General features: G+C 44.8%; 1 protein-coding gene across 1 annotated transcript; it reads left to right on the top strand.

Annotated features, from left to right (window-relative positions):
- Positions 1-4,040: 4,040 nt before the first annotated feature.
- LOC100664734 (histone-lysine N-methyltransferase PRDM9-like) lies at positions 4,041-9,759 on the top strand. The gene is given in 6 exon segments (XM_064291871.1): positions 4,041-4,113; positions 4,284-4,552; positions 4,873-4,940; positions 5,981-6,160; positions 8,234-8,604; positions 8,607-9,759. Coding segments are annotated over 6 exon segments (1,413 nt in total). The 3' UTR covers positions 9,059-9,759.
- The last annotated feature ends 9,684 nt before the right edge of the window (positions 9,760-19,443 follow it).

Genomic DNA, 19,443 nt, shown 5'->3' with positions numbered 1-19,443 from the left:
CCAGAGTTTGGAAAAATTCACCATGCAAATAAATTCTGATTTCTCATCGCCTTTCAGTTAAACCTCCTTGGGTGGCCTCCTGGGTGGAGCAGAGTAAACACCAGAAGGTGAGTATCTGGGAGTTCTGCAGACCTTCCTCGTGGAGCCACTCTCAGGAAAGAGCAGGAGGATGTATGTATGGAGCCCAGGACAGCTGCCTCCCTCTCCTGACCCTCCTGCTCACAGTCCTGCACATCACCATCTTAATAGTAACAATAGCAACAGTAATAGCTACCACTTGTTTTATTTCCACAGTATTCCTGACTTTATTTTAAGGACTTTACATGAATAAAGTCACTTAAATCTTATCACTTAATAGATAACTTAAGAACATAGAATGAATCAAAGATGAAATTTTATCTAGATTTTTTTTAGCATTTTAAGAAAGTGACTAGTTGACTCCCCAGCAGAAGCATAAAAAAATAAAAAGTTGCTGTTGAGTCTTTTCCAACTCACGGCAACCCTATGTGTCAAGAGGAGAACTGTGCTCCATGAGGTTTTCATTGGCTGTGACCTTTCAGAAGTAGATCACAAGGCCTTTCTTCCAAGCACCTCTAGATAGATTCTAACCTCCAACCTCTTTGTTGGTAGCTGAGCGCTTAACTGCTTGTGCCACCCAGGGACTCCAAATAGAAAAACAGTTGCTATTGAGTCTATTCCGATTCATGGCGACCCCATGTGTGTCAGAGTAGAGGTTTGCAATGCCGGTGACCTTTCAGAAGCAGATTGCCAGCCCTTTCTTCCAAGGCGCCTCTGGGTGGATTTGAACCTCCAACCTTTCAGTTCGTAGCTGATTGCTTAACTGTCTGTGACACCCAGAGACTCCAGACTAGAAGCATCGGCTTTAATTGATGACACTGCAGAAATCATTTCCAAATCACCCTTGGTCCAAGCAAGCCTGTGAGGTAGCTACTTTAGTGACCGTAGACGAGGAAACTGAGGTGCAGGCGTGTTCATTTACACACCTGACATCACAGTATCAGTGGGAGTACAGTCTAATCCAAAAAACTTTCTTGTTCATTAAAATCTGCACATATTTGTGAAGCTCAGGCTGTCTCCTCCGAGGCCCAGCTGATGATTCAAACCTCATTCCTTCTCTGCTGTGCTAAAGCGGTTGCTGCTCTAAGAGCCTTACTCAGGGAAGCTTACGTTTACCTGGTTTCCTTGTCATTCCATCACGTGCAAATGTAAGGGCAGCTTGTACAGTGGATTGTCCCAGGTGAAGGAGATAGGTCCCCACCCTCAGGGGCTCCCACCTAAGAGGAAGCAGCTCCCAACCCTGAGGACCTTCAGGTTGATGATTGAGGAAAGAGTAAGACAAGGACTTAAGGATTTCTGTCAGATACACACTATTCGGTAGAAACTCCTCCTTCTGGGACTGATTTCAAATGCTCATTCCTGTAGGAGGAAGTAACAGCTGTCCTCTGGGCTCTGATTAGGTGCATCTCACATGGTTTGAATCGTCTGCTTAGCTGGCCCCCTGCATGGGATCTCATTGGGAGCCTGCTCCTTAACTGATTCATCTTGGAAGTCCCAGGCCCAGCTAGGGTCCCCCCACACCTGAATGTTTTCCGAATGATTGATTACACATTTGCAAATTAAACTATGAATAAGAAGGTTAAAGAGCCCTGGTGGCACAGTGGTTAAGAGCTCAGCTGCTAACCAGAAGGTCAGCAGCTTGAATCCACCAGCCACTCCTTGGGAATCCTATGGGGCAGCTCTTTGTCCTAGAGGGTCGCTACGAGTAGGAGTTGACCCGACAGGAATGGGTTTGGTTTTTTGTTTTTAAGAAGGTTAAGGAATGCTGAAGATGATACCTGTGAGTTAGATTTCAACTGTGGAGATGGTCGAGGAGGCGAATTTTGTAGCACAACTGTGAAAGAAATAATCTCACATTTATGCTGTATTCAATAACTCACAAAACATTTCGATGAGCATTATTACATTTAAAGTTCACTGTAACCTTAAGGATTAGGATCTATGCCCATTTATGCACAAGCAAACTAAAGGAAAGATCAATAGAAGTAGCTGATGGTATACACTTATTCAGCAGAATTGGTACAGGAACCAGCTAATTTAATTCCAGTTTTCCAGTATTTTCTAATTACAAAGTAAGTATTCTTTCCAGGATATGGAAATTTTTAACTTTCAGCATCACTGTCTCTGTTGTCAAGATACTTTTCTGCAGTTGTGTCTGTTCTCTTCCCGGTCGCGCTGCCCCACCACGCGCTGCCCAGCGTGCTTTTTCCCCTTTCTGCTTTTCTACATTTTATCTCCTATCAAATTCCCCTGGTTTATATAAAACTCCCTCTTTCTTTAAGCCCCACACTATCTCTCACAGGCTTTGTTGATTCTCAGCTAGTCTCCTCAAGCCTTCTCCTTCCCTAACTGGCTCCTACACAAAGACATTTGGACAAAGTTGAAGGGAAAGAGCCTGAAGACATGGGTTCCTGTCAGGTCCTTCCTCTTCCCTCAGGCCCTCTGGCTGCCCAGGTACCTCAGGGTTGTTGGAGCTCTAGCTAATGTCATGTGTGTGGAAATGTCGCATCCTAAAGCACTGAAGAAATGCTTGTTGTCCTTTAATATATGACTCTCACATTAAAGGAAACGCCCAAGGTGCCACTAGGTAATGAATCTAGTTTGAAGGAAGTGTCAGGAACAGCAATTTTGCTGAGCACAACTGGCTCAGAGCAGGCCCAGAAGCCAGTGTCGTCTCCTGGAGAAGCAAGTACCTCTGATCAGCCCTCGAGATGGAAACTGGGTAAGAAAATAACTGGGGCCTAGTCCCTCCAGCTTCTCTAGAAAGGTTCATGAGCATGGACTATGCACCTAGGTTTAAGCTGGAGACCAGAAGTTGAATGCATTATTGAATGTAATTAACTTCAAAGTTACAGACGTTGGTTATGATCCACACAGATGCACTGGGCATAGGCAAATCTTCAAAATTTTCTGAGGTCCAGATTCCTAACCTGTAAAATAAGGATGAAGATACAGAGCTCATATATTGTTTGAAAGCATTAAATTAAATATAAAGGAGCTGACACATGCTGGGTGTCCCATAAATCCATCTGTGACTCTAGGCACCAAACCTTCATAAGTGTTTTTGCCCTCACTCAATGCCTAACACATAACATGCCTTCAACAAATGTTTTCAGAATAAGCAAATGCCTGACAACCCCCTTTTTTTAAATTTTTATTCTGCTTTAAGTGAAAGTTTACAAATCAAGTCAGTCTCTCATATAAAAATTTATATACACCTTGCTATACACTCCTAATTGCTCTCCCCATGATGAGACAGCACACTCCTTCCCGCCACTCTCTCTTTTTGTGTCCATTCCACCAGCTTCTGACCCCCTCTGCCCTCTCATCTTCCCTCCAGGTAGGAGATGCCAACATAGTCTCATGTGTCTACTTAATCCAAGAAGCTCATTCTTCACCAGCATCATTTTCCATCCCATTGTCGAGTCCAATACCTGTCTGAAGAGTTGGCTTTGGGAATGGTTCCTGTCCTGGGCTGACAGACGGTCTGGGGACCATGACTACCGGGGTCCTTTTAGTCTCAGTCAGGCCATTAAGTCTGGTCTTTTTATGAGAATTTGGGGTCTGCATCCCACTGCTCTCCTGCTCCCTCGGGGGTTCTCTGTTGTGTTCCCTGTCAAGGCAGTCATCGGTTGTAGCTGGGCACCATCTAGTTCTTCTGGTCTCAGGCTGATGTAGTCTCTGGACAACCCCTTTTTTAAGTAGAAAGGTTGGGAAGTTAACCTGACAACAGGAGGAACAGAGCCTAAAGTTGCATTAAGCATCTGTAGTCAGTGTGTGTGGAATTTTGGTCTTTGAACCAATAGTTATGGGAAAATCACAGTCTGTAGAAGGACGGTGATGATTTGATGGGAGAGACCTCACGTATTCTGACCAAGCAGAGACTCACACTCTACACCGCACCAGCCCACCCTCCTATCTCCTCCATCTCAGAGCCCAGGAGAAAGGAGTTTGAGGTGAACATGTACAGCCTGCGAGAAAGAAAGGGCCTCGAGTACCAGGAGGTCGGTGAGCCCCAGAATGATGACTACCTTTGTAAGTGACCCTCCTGCCCCCAGCAGAAGGCTTAGGTCCTGGTCCCAAAATGGTTTCCCTTCCCTAGTGACTTGGAGTCCAGGATTGAGATCTGGGCTCTTTCTGCTTCTGCTCTCTATGTCCAGGATTGTCCTACCCTGCATCCTAATCCCTACTGCTCCCTCCTGCAGATTGTGAGAAGTGCCAGAACTTTTTCATCGACACCTGTGCAGTTCATAGGGCCCCAATGTTTGTAAAGGACAGCCCTGTAGACAGGGGGCACCCCAATCACTCAGCCCTCACTCTGCCCCCTGGACTGAGAATTGGGCCATCCAGCATCCCTGAGGCTGGGCTCAGAGTATGGTATGAGGTGTCCGAGCAGCTACTGGGTCTGCACTTTGGCCCCTATAAGGGCCAGGTGACAGAAGACGAGGCAGCCAACAGTGGCTACTCCTGGCTGGTGAGAAGCACCCACCCCCTGTCCTGTCCTCGCCCCTGTCTCCCTCTGTGCTTTGGTAGGGCATGCTAGGGCCCCCGGTGGCAATAGGCCAGCTCTGTGTACTGCGTGGTCTCTGTGTGGCCCTGGAGCTCCTGTTGAAGATCAGAGGGAAAGCAGAGGACAGTGGGACAGAGATAATGAAGGCGCCTACCACTACTCTGACTGACAGTCCACACAGATTTGGAGGTGCTGACAGATGGGTGTATTGTGTTGCAATAAACTCGGGAGAGTACAATTCCTCTGGTTATTAACCAAAAAATGCCTATTTTTCTAAAACTCAGATCACCAAGAGGAGGAACTGCTATAAGTATGTGGATGGAAAGGACGAGCCTTGGGCCAACCAGATGAGGTAAGGCCAGAAGGTGTTTGGCTTCAGAGAGTAAACAAGACTTACAAGGACAGAGCTGCTTCCTTTTCATCATGCCTCCATCACTGGATTTTATACTCTGTCCTTTTTTCTCCATACAACTCTTTCATGTCTTGAGACACTTAGAAATAAGGAGCTAAAAACATATGCCCTCTGCATAAACGTCTGTGCTAGACAAGATCCCAGGGACACACAGAAAGGACTCTTGTCTCACAGGCAGTTACTCACGCTTCATTTTTCTGATGGACATCTGTTACGTGCTTACTGTGGCCTGCTTAGACGCTGCCATTCAAGGCCAGACCCCTCAGCCCATGTCCTTGTGGATGCCACAGGCTTACTGGAGACAGACATTAAACAGTTTGTTATAGAAATATTTCACTATAATTTTCATATCTTTCGAGAACTAGTACCAAGATAACCTAAAACAAGGGACCTTTAATCTGGGAGGTCAGACCTGATGGAAGCCTGCATGAGGTGAGCCACAGGCTATTCATGGGCACCAGCTCATGATCCAGCCCCTCTCCTTGAGGGTTCTCGTTCTGTTGGGGTACCCAGTGAGAATGAATTAAGGCAAAAGACCTCGATGTGTCTGTGGGAACCTGGAGGGCAGGTGAATAGTACTTACGTAAAGTGTGGGGAGATTGGAGAAAGGCTCTCAGAAGAAGATAGACTTGGCTAAGTGCTGAATGACCTGTAGTTATTTAGAAGCAGAGTATATCATCAAGTGCCATGTTCTGTGGCATAAAACACAAATCAGAGTTCAGAGATGCTGTACTTCACTGTGTTAATGGCCAATCAAGGTGGAGGTAAGTCTGGGATTGGGCTTTGGAACATGGTTGTTTAGGCCAGGGAGGAGCATCACCACAAGCTGGGCTTGGGGAGAGGATTTCACGTGACATCACGAACAAGGCTGAGGTGGGAACAGAAGGTTTCCGTGGGGAGCCTCAGAACCTCAAACATCAGGAGGGTACAGGAACAGGACTTGACATTCCTGGTCACTCACCGTCAGTCATTCTGTCAAGTCCTATCAACCTCGGGTATGTGAACTGCACCCGGGACAAGGAGGAGCAGAACCTAGTGGCCTTTCAGTACCACAGGCAGATCTTCTACTGGACTTGCCGCACCATCCAGCCTGGCTGTGAGCTGCTGGTCTCGTATGGGGACAACTATGGCCAGGAGCTGGGCATCAAGTGGGGCAGCAGGTAGAAGAAGGAGCTCACCTCAGGGACAGGTAGGCACCGGGGACTCTTCTGCTTGCAGATTTTCCTGGTCCAACCCATAAGTGGGGTAGAATCCATCTAAAGTCAATGAAATTCAAATCAGGTGCTCCCAAAATGAAGAATTCGTTTTATATGCCTTTTACTTGGGAACCGTTTTAGTTCTAAATTTTTGTTCCAATTTTATTTTTTAATACTTCAGGCACAAAATGTTTAATAGTACACAGTGCTAGAGGCAAAAATAAGTTCTCAGACACTGGCCAGCTCCCACCAAGGCAGTTCTTGTGGCCCTTTTAGCTCTTTCTTCTTAGTCTCCCCCATGTGTCTAAAAAAGATTCATATGCTGTCATTCGTTCATTCAGTCATTCTTTCAGTCATCCTATCAGCTCCTGCTCTGTGCTAGTTGGGTCCCAGGAACTGGAAACACAGATTGATCAGATTAACCCCTCTGCAGCAGCTGACATGAGGAAAACAGAACATCAACATATAGAACATATGCACACATGTGTGTCACACCAGGCAGTGAGTATGCACATGTGTGTCACACCAGTGAGCATGTACGCGTGTGCGTGACACCAGGCAATGAGCATGCACGTGTGTGTTACACCAGACAGCAAGCATGCACATGTGCCTTCCACACCAGACAGCAAGCATGCACACGTGTATGTCACACCAGACAGCAATCATGCACATGTGTATGTCACACCAGACAGCAAGTAGGCACACGTGTATGTCACACCAGACAGCAATCATGCACGTGTGTATGTCACACCAGACAGCAAGCATGCACATGTGCCTTCCACATCAGACAGTGAGCATACTGTGCAGAAACTCAATCCAGTGGGAAGGCAGAGTGTGAGCGGAGGCTGAGCGCTGCAGAGGGGTCAGGAGTCCTCCCTCAGAGTCCTCACGAAATGGTGGACTGAGACCTGCAAACACCTGTGAGCAGAGGGCTCAGGTGGAGGGAGCAATATGTGCAACCACCCAAGGCAGGAAAGAGTCGGGGTGTTTGAAGAACAGCCAGGAGACCTCTGAGGAGAAAAGTGGGTGAGGGGAGCAGAGAGGGTCAGAGTTGAAGTCAGAGAGATACACAGCAGCGGGGAAAAGCAGGGCCCGTGATTCATACCACAAAATCAGGGTTTGTCCTGAATGAGACGGAGGCCGACGGGGATTTCCAGCTGGGGGATGACATATTCTCTGTGCAGGACGATGCTTTGGTTTATCTGTGGAATGAAGATGTGGTGGGGACCCACTCAGGGGCTACTTCAGTGTCCAGGTGAGAGGGTGGTGGGCAAAGGTGGGAGTCAAGTGGGTGTGAGAAGTCTGAACAAGGTATAATTTGGAACAGGACTTCCTAACCCATTTCAGCTGGGGTAAGACTGAGTGAAATAAATCAAGTATGAACAGAAAGAGCCTGAGAAAAGACATGTTTTCATGTCTTTTCATTTCATAATCTCTGGAAAACTAGGAGAAACACAAGTCAGCAGGACCTGGCGTCCTTTAGTCAGTGGCCTGGGCCAGCCCTGTGTCCTTCACACCCGAGTCTCTGAGACAGAATGAGGCAGAGTGGTCCTCGGTCAAACACATCTTCACTCACATGCTCTCCAACCACTGCTCCACACTGCTTTCCCATGTGGGTAACTCTGGGCCGAGGGCTCCTGACTCAGTGGATCCCACCCCCGGTAGGAAAGGCCACTGGGGAGGTTTCCACCTAAGTCATCAAGAACAGTATCTCTCGGGGAAAGAAAGAGCTGCCCACACCATATCCAAGTAGTGACAGGGTTTAGAAGACACCGCGGAGCGTGGGAAAGGCCACTGCAGTTCCAGCGAGGCTCTCCTCCAATTCCTGTTTGAAGGCCTCTCATCTGGCTGAAATGTGGAGAAGGGCCTTGATGTGGGTTTCCAGATAGCTAAGGAAGATGTAATGAATGAAAATGGAGTGAAAAGTAGGCCCATGAAACATCTATGTGGAGACAGATCCTGTGTTGTGAACATGCTGTGAATGAGACAAAGCAGACAACCAGGCAGCCTTGTCTGCATCGACTCTGACTGAAAACTTTTTCTTCCACGAGAACCAAAGCCAGAGATCCATCCATGTCCCTCCTGCACTCTGGCCATCTCCAGTCAGAAATTCCTCGGCCAACACACGAAGCACAGCCACCCCTCTCCACCCTTCCCAGGAACACCTGAAAGAAAACACCTCCAACCAGAGGACCCCCGTCCAGGGGGTCGGAGGCAACAGCATTCTGACCAACACACCTGAATGACAAAGCAGAAGACCCAGAGACTGGAGATGGGTCCAAACCAGTGTTCGAAAGGGCAAGGCTGGGGGCGGGGGGGCAGGGGGAGGGTTGTTTCAAAGGTCTGCTCCAGCCTACTCAAAGGACAAATGGGGAGCTCTAGGGAGGGTAACAGAATGATGGAGACAGAGCCCGCCCAGGCCAGAAAGTGAATCCTGAGGACACAGAAAAATTATTCCTGGGGGTAGGAATCTCAAGAATTGCAAAAGTCAGGTGTGGAGAGTATGGACAAGGCTTTAGCCAGAAGTCAGTCCTCATCAGACACCAGAGGACATACTCAGGAGAGGAGCCCTATGTCTGCGGGGAGTGTGGAGGCTTTAGCTGGAAGTCACAGCTTACCAGGCACCAGAGGTCACACTCCGGGGAGAAGCCCTATGTCTGCAGGGAGTGTGGGCGAGGCTTTAGTGTAAAGGCAACCCTCATTGGCACGGGAGAAGGAAACGCAGCCCACATACACCTCCACCTCCCTAGCTCTGAGGACTTCAGAACAAGACTGCTGAACCCTTACACTCCCCAAGAGGTCAAGAGAGCAGAAATAACTCAGTTAATAGATTCTCTGCTTTCATGTAAACGGATGAGGTAGAAAAGCCCAGAGGGTCCCTGAAGTGGTCAGGGTGTTTTTGGTTTTCTTTCCCACATCCCAGCCCCCCATGCCTGTGAATGAGACCTTATTTGGAAAAAGGGTCTTTGCAGATGTAATTAAAGGGTCTGAAGACGAGATCATCCCGGATTAACCAGATGAGCCCTGAAGCCAATGACCAGTGTTCGCATAAACAGAGACGCGCGGAGGCGAGACACAGAAGAACCGAGAAATCTACGTGAACACGGAGGCTAAGAACAGAGTAACGGAGTAATGCAGCCATAAGCCTGGGGCCACCAGAAGCTGCGAGAGACAAGGAAGGGCCCCTCCCCCCAGGCCCTTCAGAGGGAGCCCGGCCCTGTCCACACCTTGATAACAGATTTCTGCTCACCAAAACCTCGAGAGAATAAATTCTTGTTGTTTCAAGCCGCCCAGAGTGTGGTAATTTGTAACGACAGCCGCTAGAAATTAATACGCCTGCGTTGGGAACTGGATGGAGCACGGGTGGCACAGTGGTTAAGTGCTCAGCTACTAACCAAGAGATTGTCAGTGCAAACCCCCTGGTGTCTCCACAGGAGAAAGATATTGCAGTCTGCTTCCGTAAAGATTTACAGCCTTGGAAACTCTATGGGGCAGTTCTACTCTGTACTATAGGGTCACTATGAGTTAACATCAACTCCATAGCAACAGGTTTGGTTTTTGGTTTTGGGGAACTGTAAGGCTGCTCTGTGTGTGTGTGTGTGTGTGTGTGTGTGTGTGTGTGTGTGTGTGTGCACACTTTAGGTGAAGGTTTACAGAGCAAGTTAGTTACTCAAACAATTAATACACATACTGTTTTGTGACATTGGTTGCCAACTCCACGATGTGTCAACACTCTCCCCTTCTAGACCTTGGTTCCCCATTTCCATTCGTCTAGCTTTCCTGTGCCCTCCTACCTTCTCATCCTTGCTCCTGGGTTGGTGTCCCTATTTAGTCTCGTCTACATGGTTGAGCTACTTGTGTTAATGTTTATGGGCCTCCCTCATCTTTGGCTAAAGGGTGAACTTCAGGAGTGACTTCAGAACTGAGTTAAAAGGGTATCTGGGGGCCATACTCTCAGGGTTTCTCCAGTCTCTGTCAGACCAGTAAGTCTGGTCTATTTTTTGTGTGTGTGTGAGTTAGAATTTTATTCTACATTTTCTTCCACCTCTGTCTGGGACCCTCTATTGTGATCCCTGTCAGAGCAGTCAGTGGAGGTAGCCAGGCACCATCTAGTTGTGTTGGACTCAGTCTGGTGGGGGCTGTGGTAGTTGTGGTCCATAAGTCCTTTGGACTAATTTTTCTCTTGTGTCTTAAGTTTTCAAAGAGAATAAATTCTAGTTGTTTTAAGCCACCCAGTGTGTGGTAATTTGTTACGACAGCCCCAGGAAATTAATACACCTTCCTTTGGGAACTGAACAGAGCACTGGTGGTGCAGTGGTTAGGTGCTCAGCTACTAACCAAAGGGTCAGTAGTTCGAACTCAGCAGCTGCTCTGTGGGAGAAAGATGTGGCAGCCTGCTTCCGTAAAGATTTACAGCCTTGGAAACCTTATGGGGCAGTTCTACTCTGTCCTATAGGGTTGCTATGAGTCGGAATCGACTCGATAGCAATGGGTTTGGGGAACTGGAAGGCTACTTTTTTTCACTGGAAGAAAGCAAGCCTCATTTTATGAACTTTGTATTCTTTATGGTGGTCTTTCTCTTAGCTGACTCTCTTCTTTGTTCTAATAATTAAGGGTGAAAGGCAGAAGGGCCCATTCTTTCTCACCAGTCCAATCAACACTGTTTCTGACAGAGCCATCTTTTTATTTTGGAACAAGAAAAATAAAACAAAAATCTTAAAAGCTAAATAAATTTTGGAATTATGGAGGATTTGAGGGGCGCCTGGCTTTCTGGGCTCTGGTTCGAGTGTAAAGCAGGTGGCGTGCTCTCTGCTGATATTATTGGCAGGGGAACAATATGGGGATGTGGGGGGTCTTGATGGTCTGGGAGGGATGGCGTGGCAATGCTTTTCTTCTTCAGTTTTTCATCCTTAAAATGAATCGCAAGAGGGTAACAGGCTAAAGTCCTTCTAATCCTTCCACTCCAGCTCTACGATGGGAGCCCCTGGGTGGTACAAACGGTTAAGGGCTGAAGCACCAGCTGAAAGGCTGGTGGTTTGAACTCACTCAGAGGTGCCTCGGAAGAAAGGCCTGGCAATCTTCAGCTGAAAGGTCACATCCTTGAAAACCCTATGGAGCAGTTCTACTCTGTACATGTGGGGTCACCATGAGTTGGAATTGACTCGACAGCAACTAACAACTACTCTATGATATCGAAGAATAAGAAAAGACAATTTATTTAGCTTCAAGGCACGTTATATACATAAAAAAACAGCCACCAGGTAGTGTATTTTTTTTTGACAGCATTATATTTTATTAAGAAATTTCAAACATGTTAATAGAAGAATAGGCAGAAGAAATGAACAAAAACTTAATGGAAGAAAAATACAAATAACTAATAAATTTAAAAATGACTTATTTTCAATTTCTCTAATAATCAAAGATATATAACTTGACAGTACACGTTTTTTTCATATCAAATTAGCAAAAAAAAATTTGTAATACTCAGTGTTACCAATGACGCACAGAAATTAGTACTGAGACATTGCAGGTAGGAAGCCTTTCTAGCTGGATTTTTGGAACTATATATAATGTCGTGTGCTATGAAGTCAATTCCAACTCACAGCGACTTTATAGGACAGAGTAGAACCTCCCCATAGCTTTTCCTAGGCTGTAATCTTTATGGGAGCAGATTGCCAGGTCCTGTAGTGTATGTACAAGGCTACTGTCACTTTCATCGACAAGGTAGACTATACTTTCCAAAAACTCGCCTAAAACCAATCACCCACTTTTTGGAGATAACGAATACCCTTTGAAATGCAAAGCTGAGCTCACAAGAAAATAGCAAACTCCCCCAAGAACCAAAAAGAAAGAGGGCACTGAAACCAGAGTGAGAAAAACACAAAACTGATAACATCTAACTCCAGAGATTCAGGAAGTTCAGTGAATACCCAACAGGATAGATAAAAAAGAAACATAAACCGGAGGCGGGGCCAAGATGGCGGACTAGGTGGACGCTACCGTGGATCCCTCTTGCAACAAAGACTCGGAAAAACAAGTGATTCGATCACATACATAACAATCTACGAACTCTGAACAACAAACACAGCTTTAGAGATGGAGAACGAACAAATACGGGGAGACAGCGATTGTTTTCAGAGCCAGGAGCCAGCGTACCAGTCAGGTGACCTTCGGAGCCCGATTTGGGGCAGAGCCCAGGGGGGCAGACGGCACAGACAAGGGGCCCAGCCCTAGCCCCCGAACTCATCCCGGGAGGGAGCCCAGCAGGTTGGCGCGGGCGGCGTGGAGGCGCAGCCTGTGGGAGAAGTCCCCAGGAGGCAGTGACTGGTCCTGGAGCGGGGAGAGCAGTGTCCCAGCTGGGGAGCCATCCTGCCGGGATTTTGGAGGGGAGCAGGCGTGGCGTGAGTGCGGGGAGCAGCTACATTCCCCTGAATTGACCCCGGGGGGGGGGCCCAGCCGTTCGCATGGGCTGCGCCCACTCAGTTTGCATGGGCGGCGTGGCGGCGCAGCCGGTGGAAGAAGTCCCCGGGAGGCAGTGGCTGGTCTTGGAGCAGGGAGAGCGGCGTCCCAGCCGGGACGCGCAGTCGCAGCTCAGGCGCGGGGAGCTGCTCCGCTCTCCTGAGCTGACCACAGGGAGGAGAGCCCACCCAGTTCACGGGAGCGGCGCACGACGCGGCTGGCGGGACGGGGAGTCCCCGGGAGGCAGCGACTGATTTTGGAGTCGGGAGTGCACCGTCCCAGTAGGGGAGCCTTAACCTTGGGGGTGGGGCTGACAGCGGAGGATCTGACCGTGACGCCAGCGGGCCAGACCCCCCGGGGGGTAATCTCCACACAGCCAGTACATATAGGCGATGCGCCCCGCGGAAATCTCAGATATGAGTCATTCCAAGTAAGACAAACAACTCTGGCTATATTCTGAGGTGCTACACTCCTAGCTCTCTGATCCCTCCCCCACCCTCCCCAGGTGGCTCCATTAACATCCGAATAGCCTGAGCCAGAGGGAGAACTCTGATAGGGATCTGACTGCATTTTCTTTTTAGCAGATTTTCTGGAAAAACTAGTTTCCCAGTGATGGCTCGGAGACAGCAGTCCATATCAAACCACATAAAGAAGCAGACCATGACAGCTTCTCCAACCCCCCAAACAAAAGAATCAAAATCTTTCCCAAATGAAGATACAATCCTGGAATTATCAGGTACAGAATATAAAAAACTAATTTGCAGAATGCTTCAAGACATCACAAATGAAATTAGGCTAACTGCAGAAAAAGCCAAGGAACACACTGATAAAACTGTTGAAGAACTCAAAAAGATTATTCAAGAACATAGTGGAAAAATTAATAAGTTGCAAGAATCCATAGAGAAACAGCATGTAGAAATCCAAAAGATTAACAATAAAATTACAGAATTAGACAACGCAATAGGAAGTCAGAGGAGCAGACTCGAGCAATTAGAATGCAGACTGGGACTTCTGGAGGACCAGGGAATCAACACCAACATAGCTGAAAAAAAATCAGATAAAAGAATTTAAAAAAATGAAGAAACCCTAAGAATCATGTGGGATTCTATCAAGAAGGATAATTTGCGAGTGATTGGAGTCCCAGAACAGGGAGGGGGGACAGAAAACACAGAGAAAATAGTTGAAGAACTCCTGACACAAAACTTCCCTGACATCATGAAAGACGAAAGGATATCTATCCAAGATGCTCATCGAACCCCATTTAAGAATGACCCAAAAAGAAAAACACCAAGACATATTATCATCAAACTTGCCAAAACCAAAGATAAACAGAAAATTTTAAAAGCAGCCAGGGAGAAAAGAAAGGTTTCCTTCAACGGAGAATCAATAAGAATAAGTTCAGACTACTCAGCAGAAACCATGCAGGCAAGAAGGGAATGGGACGACGTATACAGAGCACTGAAGGAGAAAAACTGCCAACCAAGGATCATATATCCAGCAAAACTCTCTCTGAAATATGAAGGCGAAATTAAGATATTTACAGATAAACACAAGTTTAGAGAATTTGCAAAAACCAAACCAAGGCTACAAGAAATGCTAAAGGAGATTGTTTGGTCAGATGACCAATAATATCAGGTACCAGCACAATACAAGGTCACAAAACAGAATGTCCTGATATCAACTCAAATAGGGAAAACACAAAAACAAACAAATTAAAATTAATTCTAAAAAATAAATAAATAAATAAAATAATACACATAACAGGGAATCATGGAAATCAATAGCTAAAAGATCACAATAATCAAAAAGAGGGACTAAATATAGGAGGCATTGAACTGCCAGATGGAGAGTGATACAAGGCAGTATAGAACGATACAAGTTAGGTTTTTACTTAGAAAAATAGGGGTAAATAATAAGGTAACCACAAAAAGGAATATCAACTCCATAACTCAAGATAACAGCCAAGAAAAATGTAACGACTCAACTAACATAAAGTTAAACATTATGAAAATGAGGATCTCACAGTCTACTAAGAAGAACGTCTCAGCACAAAAAAGTATGTGGAAAAGTGAAATGGCCAACAACACACATGAAAAGGCATCAAAATGACAGCACTAAAAACTTATTTATCTATAATTACGCTCAATGTAAATGGACTAAATGCACCAATAAAGAGACAGAGAGTCATGGACTGGATAAAGAAACACGATCCATCTATATGCTGCCTACAAGAGACACACCTTAGACTTAGAGACACAAACAAACTAAAACTCAAAGGATGGAAAAAAATATATCAAGCAAACAATAAGCAAAAAAGAAGACGAGTAGCAATATTAATTTCTGACAAAATAGACTTTAGACTTAAATCCACCACAAAGGATAAAGAAGGACACTATATAATGATAAAAGGGACAATTGATCAGGAAGACATAACCATAGTAAATATTTATGCACCCAATGACAGGGCTGCAACATACATAAATCAAATTTTAACAGAATTGAAAAGTGAGATAGACACCTCCACATTTATAGTAGGAGACTTCAACACACCACTTTCGGAGAAGGACAGGACATCCAGTAAGAAGCTCAATAGAGACACGGAAGACCTACTTACAACAATCAACCAACTTGACCTCATTGACTTATACAGAACTTTCCACCCAACTGCTGCAAAGTATACTTTTTTTTCTAGCGCACATGGAACATTCTCTAGAATAGACCACATATTAGGTCATAAAACAAACCTTTGCAGAGTCCAAAACATCGAAATATTACAAAGCATCTTCTCAGACCACAAGGCAATAAAACTAGAAATCAGTAACAGAAAAACTAGGGAAAAGAAATCAAATACTTGGAAAATGAACAATACCCTCCTGAAAAAAGACTGGGTTATAGAAGACATCAAGGAGGGAATAAGGAAATTCTTAGAAAGCAACGAGAATGAAAATACTTCCTATCAAAACCTCTGGGACACAGCAAAAGCAGTGCTCAGAGGCCAATTTATATCGATAAATGCACACATACAAAAAGAAGAAAGAGCCAAAATCAGAGAACTGTCCTTACAACTTGAACAAATAGAAAGTGAGCAACAAAAGAACCCATCAGGCACCAGAAGAAAACAAATAATAAAAATTAGAGCTCAACTAAATGAATTAGAGAACAGAAAAACAATTGAAAGAATTAACAAAGCCAAAAGCTGGTTCTTCAAAAAAATTAACAAAATTGATAAACCATTGGCTAGACTGACTAAAGAAATACAGGAAAGGAAACAAATAACCCGAAATAAGAAACGAGAAGGACCACATCACAACAGAACCAAATGAAATTAAAAGAATCATTTCAGATTACTACGAAAAATTGTACTCTAACAAATTTGAAAACCTAGAAGAAATGGATGAATTCTTAGAAAAACAATACCTACCTAAACTAACACATTCAGAAGTAGAACAACTAAATAGACCCATAACAAAAAAAGAGATTGAAACGGTAATCAAAAAACTTCCAACAAAAAAAAGCCCTGGCCCGGACGGCTTCACTGCAGAGTTCTACCAAACCTTCAGAGAAGAGTTAACACCACTACTACTGAAGGTATTTCAAAGCATAGAAAATGACGGAACACTACCCAACTCATTCTATGAAGCCACCGTCTCCCTGATACCAAAACCAGGTAAAGACATTACAAAAAAAGAAAATTATAGACCTATATCCCTCATGAACATAGATGCAAAAATCCTCAACAAAATTCTAGCGAATAGAATCCAACAACACATCAAAAAAATAATTCACCCTGATCAAGTGGGATTTATACCAGGTATGCAAGGCTGGTTTAATATCAGAAAAACCATTAATGTAATCCATCACATAAATAAAACAAAAAACCACATGATCTTCTCAATTGATGCAGAAAAGGCATTTGACAAAGTCCAACACCCATTTATGATAAAAAACTCTTACCAAAATAGGAATTGAAGGAAAATTCCTCAACATAATAAAGGGCATCTATGCAAAGCCAACAGACAATATCACTCTAAATGGAGAGAACCTGAAAGCATTTCCCTTGAGAACGGGAACCAGACGAGGATGCCCTTTATCACCGCTCTTATTCAACATCGTACTTGAAGTCCTAGCCAGGGCAATTAGGCTAGACAAAGAAATAAAGGGTATCCGGATTGGCAAGGAGGAAGTAAAGCTATCACTATTTGCAGATGACATGATCTTATACACAGAAAACCCTAAGGAATCCTCCAGAAAACTACTGAAACTAGTAGAAGAGTTTGGCAGAGTCTCAGGTTATAAAATAAACATACAAAAATCACTTGGATTCCTCTACATCAACAAAAAGAACACCGAAGAGGAAATAACCAAATCAATACCATTCACAGTAGCCCCCAAGAAGATAAAATACTTAGGAATAAATCTTACCAAGGATGTAAAAGACCTATACAAAGAAAACTACAAAGCTCTACTACAAGAAATTCAAAAGGACATACTTAAGTGGAAAAACATACCCTGCTCGTGGATAGGAAGACTTAACATAGTAAAAATGTCTATTCTACCAAAAGCCATCTATACATATAACGCACTTCTGATCCAAATTCCAATGTCATATTTTAAGGGGATAGAGAAACAAATCACCAGTTTCATGTGGAAGGGAAAGAAGCCCCGGATAAGCAAAGCATTACTGAAAAAGAAGAAGAAAGTGGGAGGCCTCACTCTACCTGATTTCAGAACCTAATTTACAGCCACAGTAGTCAAAACAGCCTGGTACTGGTACAACAACAGGCACATAGACCAATGGAACAGAATTGAGAACCCAGATATAAATCCATCCACGTATGAGCAGCTGATATTTGACAAAGGACCAGTGTCAGTTAATTGGGGAAAAGACAGTCTTTTTAACAAATGATGCTGGCATAACTGGATATCCATTTGCAAAAGAATGAAACAGGACCCATACCTCACACCATGCACAAAAACTAACTCCAAGTGGATCAAAGACCTAAACATAAAGACTAAAACGATAAAGATCATGGAAGAAAAAATTGGGACAACCCTAGGAGCCCTAATACAAGGCATAAACAGAATACAAAACATTACCAAAAATGATGAAGAGAAACCCGATAACTGGGAGCTCCTAAAAATCAAACATCTATGCTCATCTAAAGACTTCACCAAAAGAGTAAAAAGACCACCTACAGACTGGGAAAGAATTTTCAGCTATGACATCTCCAACCAGCTCCTGATCTCTAAAATCTACATGATTCTGTCAAAACTCAACCACAAAAAGACAAACAACCCAATCAAGAAGTGGGCAAAGGATATGAACACACATTTCACTAAAGAAGATATTCAGGCAGCCAACAGATACATGAGAAAATGCTCTCGATCATTAGCCATTAGAGAAATGCAAATTAAAACTACGATGAGATTCCATCTCACACCAACTAGACTGGCATTAATCCAAAAAACACAAAATAATAAATGTTGGAGAGGCTGCGGAGAGATTGGAACTCTTATACACTGCTGGTGGGAATGTAAAATGGTACAACCACTTTGGAAATCTATCTGGCGTTATCTTAAACAGTTAGAAATAGAACTACCATACAACCCAGAAATCCCTCTCCTCGGAATATACCCTAGAGATACAAGAGCCTTCACACAAACAGATATATGCACACCCATGTTTATTGCAGCTCTGTTTACAATAGCAAAAAGCTGGAAGCAACCAAGGTGTCCATCAATGGATGAATGGGTAAATAAATTGTGGTATATTCACACAATGGAATACTACGCATCGATAAAGAACAGTGACGAATCTGTGAAACATTTCATAACACGGAGGAACCTGGAAGGCATTATGCTGAGCGAAATTAGTCAGAGGCAAAAGGACAAATATTGTATAAGACCACTATCATAAGATCTTGAGAAATAGTAAAAACTGAGAAGAACACATACTTTTGTGGTTACGAAGGGGGGAGGGAGGGAGAGGGTTTTTTATTGATTAATCAGTAGATAAGAACTGCTTTGGGTGAAGGGAAAGACAACACTCAATACATGGAAGGTCAGCTCAATTGGACTGGACCAAAAGCAAAGAAGTTTCCGGGATAAAATGAATGCTTCAAAGGTCAGCGGAGCAGGGGAGGGGGTCTGGGGAACATGGTTTGAGGGGACTTCTAAGTCAATTGGCAAAATAATTCTATTATGAAAACATTCTGCATCCCTCTTTGAAATGTGGCGTCTGGGGTCTTAAATGCTAACAAGCGGCCATCTAAGATGCATCAATTGGTCTCAACCCACCTGGAGCAAAGGAAAATGAAGAACACCAAGGCCACACGACAACTAAGAGCCCAAGAGACAGAAAGGGCCACATGAACCAGAGACCTACATCATCCTGAGACCAGAAGAACTAGTTGGTGCCCGGCCACAATCGATGATTGCCCTGACAGGGAGCACAACAGAGAACTCCTGAGGGAACAGGAGATCAGTGGGATGCAGACCCCAGATTCTCATAAAAAGACCATACTTAATGTCTGACTGAGACTAGAGGAATCCCGGCGGCCATGCTCCCCAGACCTTCTGTTGGCCCAGGACAGGAACCATCCCCGAAGACAACTCATCAGACATGAAAGGGACTGGTCAGCGGGTGGGAGAGAGATTCTGATGAAGAGTGAGCTAATTATATCAGGTGGACACTGGAGAGTGTGTTGGCAGCTCTTGTCTGGAGGGGGGATGGGAGGATAGAGCGAGAGGGAAGCTGGCAAAATTGTCACGAAAGGAGAGACTGAAAG

This window comes from Loxodonta africana, chromosome 10, assembly GCF_030014295.1.
Source record: "Loxodonta africana isolate mLoxAfr1 chromosome 10, mLoxAfr1.hap2, whole genome shotgun sequence".
Classification (NCBI taxonomy): Eukaryota; Metazoa; Chordata; class Mammalia; order Proboscidea; family Elephantidae; genus Loxodonta; species Loxodonta africana.
The sequence above is the reverse complement of the archived record's forward strand: the minus strand, read 5'-3'. Positions and strand labels throughout refer to the sequence as shown.